At 52.0% G+C, this 4,297-nt stretch overlaps 1 protein-coding gene across 1 annotated transcript in view; it reads left to right on the top strand.

Annotated features, from left to right (window-relative positions):
- Positions 1-4,297, top strand: part of TNPO3 (transportin 3) — a gene marked incomplete at its 3' end in the record, with an annotated part of 10,324 nt that overhangs the window by 4,397 nt on the left and 1,630 nt on the right. The window contains exons 5-8 of the mRNA XM_010162787.2: positions 871-947; positions 1,277-1,337; positions 2,315-2,455; positions 4,097-4,213. Of these exons, the coding sequence (XP_010161089.2) occupies positions 871-947; positions 1,277-1,337; positions 2,315-2,455; positions 4,097-4,213 (396 nt within the window). The remainder of the gene's footprint in view (positions 1-870; positions 948-1,276; positions 1,338-2,314; positions 2,456-4,096; positions 4,214-4,297) is intronic.

Below are 4,297 nucleotides of genomic sequence, written 5' to 3'. Positions count from 1 at the left end.
AGCCTGGCCTTCAACACTTCCAGGGAGGAGCAGCCACAGCTTCTCTGGCCAACCTGGGACACTGGCTCACCACCCTCACAGCCAAGAATTTCTTCCTCACATCTCAGCTCCATCTCCCCTCTGACACTTTCAAGCCATCACCCCTCGTCCTGTCACTCCCTGCCCTTGGCCAAAGTCCCTCCCCACCTTCCTGGAGCCCCTTCAGGTACTGGGAGGCCACTAGAAGGTCTCCCCGGAGCCTTCTCTTCTCCAGGCTGAACAGCCCCAACTCTCTCAGCCTGTCCTCACAGCAGAGCTGCTCCAGCCCTCTGATCATCTTCCTGGCTCTCCTCTGGACTGGCTCCAACAGCTCTACATCTTTCTTGTGCTGGAGGCTCCAGACATGCAGATTGGAGGCCATCAAGCTGCCATGGCTCCGTCTTTGACCGGTGGCTTGATCTGCTGCAGTAATTACGTGTCCTCAAAGCCAGAGATGGATGAGGACTCCAGGAACAAGACTGTACTTGTCCCTAAATCTCTCCTGCCTCAGAATTACCTTCTTGATAGAACATGTAATGGGTTAAATAGGAAGAAAACCATCCTTAGAAATCACTTCATGTTCCAGGAGCCAAAGAACCTTCCTGAACCCACCTCAGATGCAGCAATCACCTTTCACCCCACATCTCCAAGATGGAAAACATGGAAACTTGACCTCCCTGTAGAGCACGTGGCCCTAGAAGGTCACATTTCTGTCTGTCCCATAAACGTGGTGGCCTTAATGACCTTTCCATGCAGAACTGGGATGATGAAGAGTAGAAATCTCAGTCTTCACTGAGAACTGGGCTTCCTGTGGTCCTGAAATCCTGTTGTTCTCCCCATGTTTTCTTCTAGCTGCTCTCTCAGGAGCCCAGCAACGGCCTCTCCTCAGACCCTACCGTGCCCCTGGATCGACTCGCTGTCATATTTAGGTAAGAAAGGAGGGATTGGGGACAACCTGTGGGAGGAGATTTGTGAGCTCCTGAGTCAAAGCTGCTCACCCAGAGATTTCAAACCAAATTAATCCCAGCTCCTTTTCCCCTCAGCCCCAAGAGGAACGGGGCTGGAAGCTGCTTCTTCACCAACTTCAAGGTGCCCCCATCCCACCTCTGAACCAATTTCAGGTCCCCATCCCACAGCTTTGGCTTGTGTTTGAGGCTCCAACTCGTTTCCTCATCTTTAAAGACAAAACTCAACTGTTTAGATGAAAAAAATAGTGTTTAAAAAATTAGGAGAATAACTTTTTTGGTGCTTTTCACAGACACACCAACCCCATTGTAGAAAACGGACAGGTCCATCCGTGCCAAAAAGTCATTCAGGAAGTAAGTGCTGGATTTGGGGCAGGAATTTTTGTGGTGGGATTGATGGGGGTGTTGGTTGGTTGGTTGGTTGGAATCATCCAGATCCATGTGGCCTCTGCCTGGAGCTGTGTGGCTTGAGGAAGAGGAGCTGCTGGTGGAGCACCTTCCCTCTTGGAAGTAGGGATTGGTGTAGGGGATTTGGATCTTTAAACTCCTGGAAGGGGACGTGGCTCTGGGAATTCCACAATTGCCTTGAAAGAGGAAATGGAAAAGATCTTTATGATGATTGAGTCCAACCATGAACCCAACACTGACCAGTCCCCTATGACTAACCCATGTCCCTCAGCACTGTGTCTACACGACTCTTCAATCCCTCCAGGGATGGGGACTCCACCACTGCCCTGGGCAACCCCTTCCAATGCCTCAGAACCCTTTCAGCAAAGAAATTCTTCCTCACATCCCATCTCAACTGCCCTGGCCACAACTGGAGCCCATTTCCTCTTGTCCTGTCCCTTGGGCCTTGGTTGAACAGACCCACCCCCACCTCTCTCCACCCTCCTCCAAGGGACTTGGACAGAGCCAGAAGGTCCCTCTGAGCTCTTTGCTCCTCCATGAAGCTCATTTACACATCCCATAACACAGACACCACTTATTTGTGTGACCTGATTGCCACCTACCTAAAAATACCAAGATTTGGGTGGGGTTTTTTGGAGTAGAAGGTGACATCATGATGGGCTTACGTTGCTTTAACCCCTTCTCTCCAAGGGACTTGGACAGAGCCAGAAGGTCCCTCTGAGCTCTTTGCTCCTCCATGAAGCTCATTTACACATCCCATAACACAGACACCACTTATTTGTGTGACCTGATTGCCACCTACCTAAAAATACCAAGATTTGGGTGGGGTTTTTTGGAGTAGAAGGTGACATCATGATGGGCTTACGTTGCTTTAACCCCTTCTGTCTGTCTGTCCATCTGTCTGTCCGTCCATCTGTGCTCAGATCTGGCCCGTGCTGTCGGAGACCCTGAACAAACACAGTGCCGATAACCGCATCGTGGAGCGATGCTGCCGCTGCCTGCGCTTCGCCGTCCGCTGCGTGGGCAAAGGTTCTGCTGCTCTGCTCCAACCACTCGTCACCCAGGTATGGAGATGGAGGAGGAGAAATCTCACACTTGGGTTGTTTTTTTTTTTGTAGGGACATTGTCATCCCAGACTTGGAGTTTTTGTGGTGGTTTCACCCATAGCTTGGTGTGGTCTTTAAGTTTCCACTGATGAGATGGGGAGAGAAACTCAACAAAGGGCTGGTGGGTTGGGATGAGGACCAGGAGGACTCACTCACCAGGGATGGTCACAGGCAACACAGACTCCACTTGGGGAAGAAACATCAATTTAATTAGTTCCCAATTAATCAGAGAAGGTCAGTGAGATACAACAACCACATCTGACAGCACCTTCCCCCACCCCTCCCTTCTTCTCGGGCTCCAATCACTTTGCTCCCCATTTCTCTACCTTCCCCCCCCAGTGACACAGGGGACAGGGAATGGGGGTTCAGTCAGGTCACCTCTGCTGCTTTTCCCAGCATGAGATCCCTCCCGTGGGCTGCAAGAGTCCAGGAACAAAGTGCTCCAACATGGTCTTCCCATGGAGTCATGGACCTCTTTAGGCTCAGCTCCCAGCTCCAGCATGGGGATGTCCATGGGTTGCAGACAGGTCCAACACACCACCTCCTCCCCAACTCTGGGGTCTTCTTGCTCATCATGAGCTCTCAAAGTCACACCTGCCCTCAGGCTCAGCTTTCTGTTCTGGTATGGAGTCCTCCATGACCTACACATGGGTACCTGCTCCACCACTCCACCTCCATGGGCTGCAGGAGACCCTACTTACCTTCTTCTCTTCTGCCATCCCATTGTCTGAGGTTCTCTGTCTCCTTCCTCATGACAACGATGCTCAATGGTCTTCTTTTGTTCAGGTCAATGATCTCTCCTGATGGTTCTCTCCTCCTCTTTCTTTTCAAGCTGGTTCTTCCCTCATAAATATTTTTTCAAGGAGATGTTTCTTTAGTGCTAATTGGCTCAGCCTGGGCTGGAGGTAGGTCTTCGTTGGAGCTGGGGAGCTTCATGAAGCTTCTCACATCACCGTAGCCTCTTCTCCCACTATCAAAATCAGCCCCACCACACACAAACCCAACACAAAGAGGTCACACTCATCTTGGTGTTGGGTGTCCTCTGCTCTGCTCGGTGCTTCCACTGGGCTAAGGAAACATGGAAGGTGAGGAGAAGCTGCAGAGATGTTCCCAAGAGCAAGATCAGAGCTGAATGAGTCCTTCAGGGTGTCCTGGCTGGGATGGTGGGAGGTAATGAGTGTAGGGCTTCACCCCTCCATGGCTCACCTGTGGGTCACACAATCGTTTTGGTTGGGAAAGACCTTCAAGATCATCAAATCCAACCACAAATCCAACAATGCCAAGGGTTGGAGCTGGGGGGCTACATGCCCTCACCATCAGGAAGCCAAGAGGACCATGCCCCTTGGGGAGCAGCTGTTTTAGGGTGTCTGCAGTAGATCCAGCCCTTGGAGAAGCGTGGGGCTGGTTGAGGACATCCACCTCCAGAGGAGCTACCAAATTCTCAGCCAGATCCTGCACCCAACAGACCCAACGAGCAGCGTGTAGGGATTTCTCTGATGGAAACAACCAGTTCTGGTGCTGGACCTGCTGTTGCCTGTGGTGTTGGCCATGGGGTGGTGATGTTCATGGTGCCAGGTAGTCCCCATGTCTTCTCCACAGATGGTGAACGTGTACCGGGCACACCAGCACTCCTGTTTCCTCTACCTGGGCAGCATCTTGGTGGATGAGTACGGCATGGAGGAGGGCTGCCGGCAGGGACTGCTTGACATGCTGCAGGTGGGTGCTGGGAGATGATGGGCTTTGGTTCCCACTTCTAGTGGAAGGGGTCCCTGCTGCTGGCAGGGGAGGTGGGACCGGGTG

This window comes from Antrostomus carolinensis, unplaced genomic scaffold, assembly GCF_000700745.2.
Source record: "Antrostomus carolinensis isolate BGI_N321 unplaced genomic scaffold, ASM70074v2 scaffold23532, whole genome shotgun sequence".
Classification (NCBI taxonomy): domain Eukaryota; kingdom Metazoa; phylum Chordata; class Aves; order Caprimulgiformes; family Caprimulgidae; genus Antrostomus; species Antrostomus carolinensis.
This window is presented reverse-complemented; position numbering and strand designations above follow the sequence as displayed.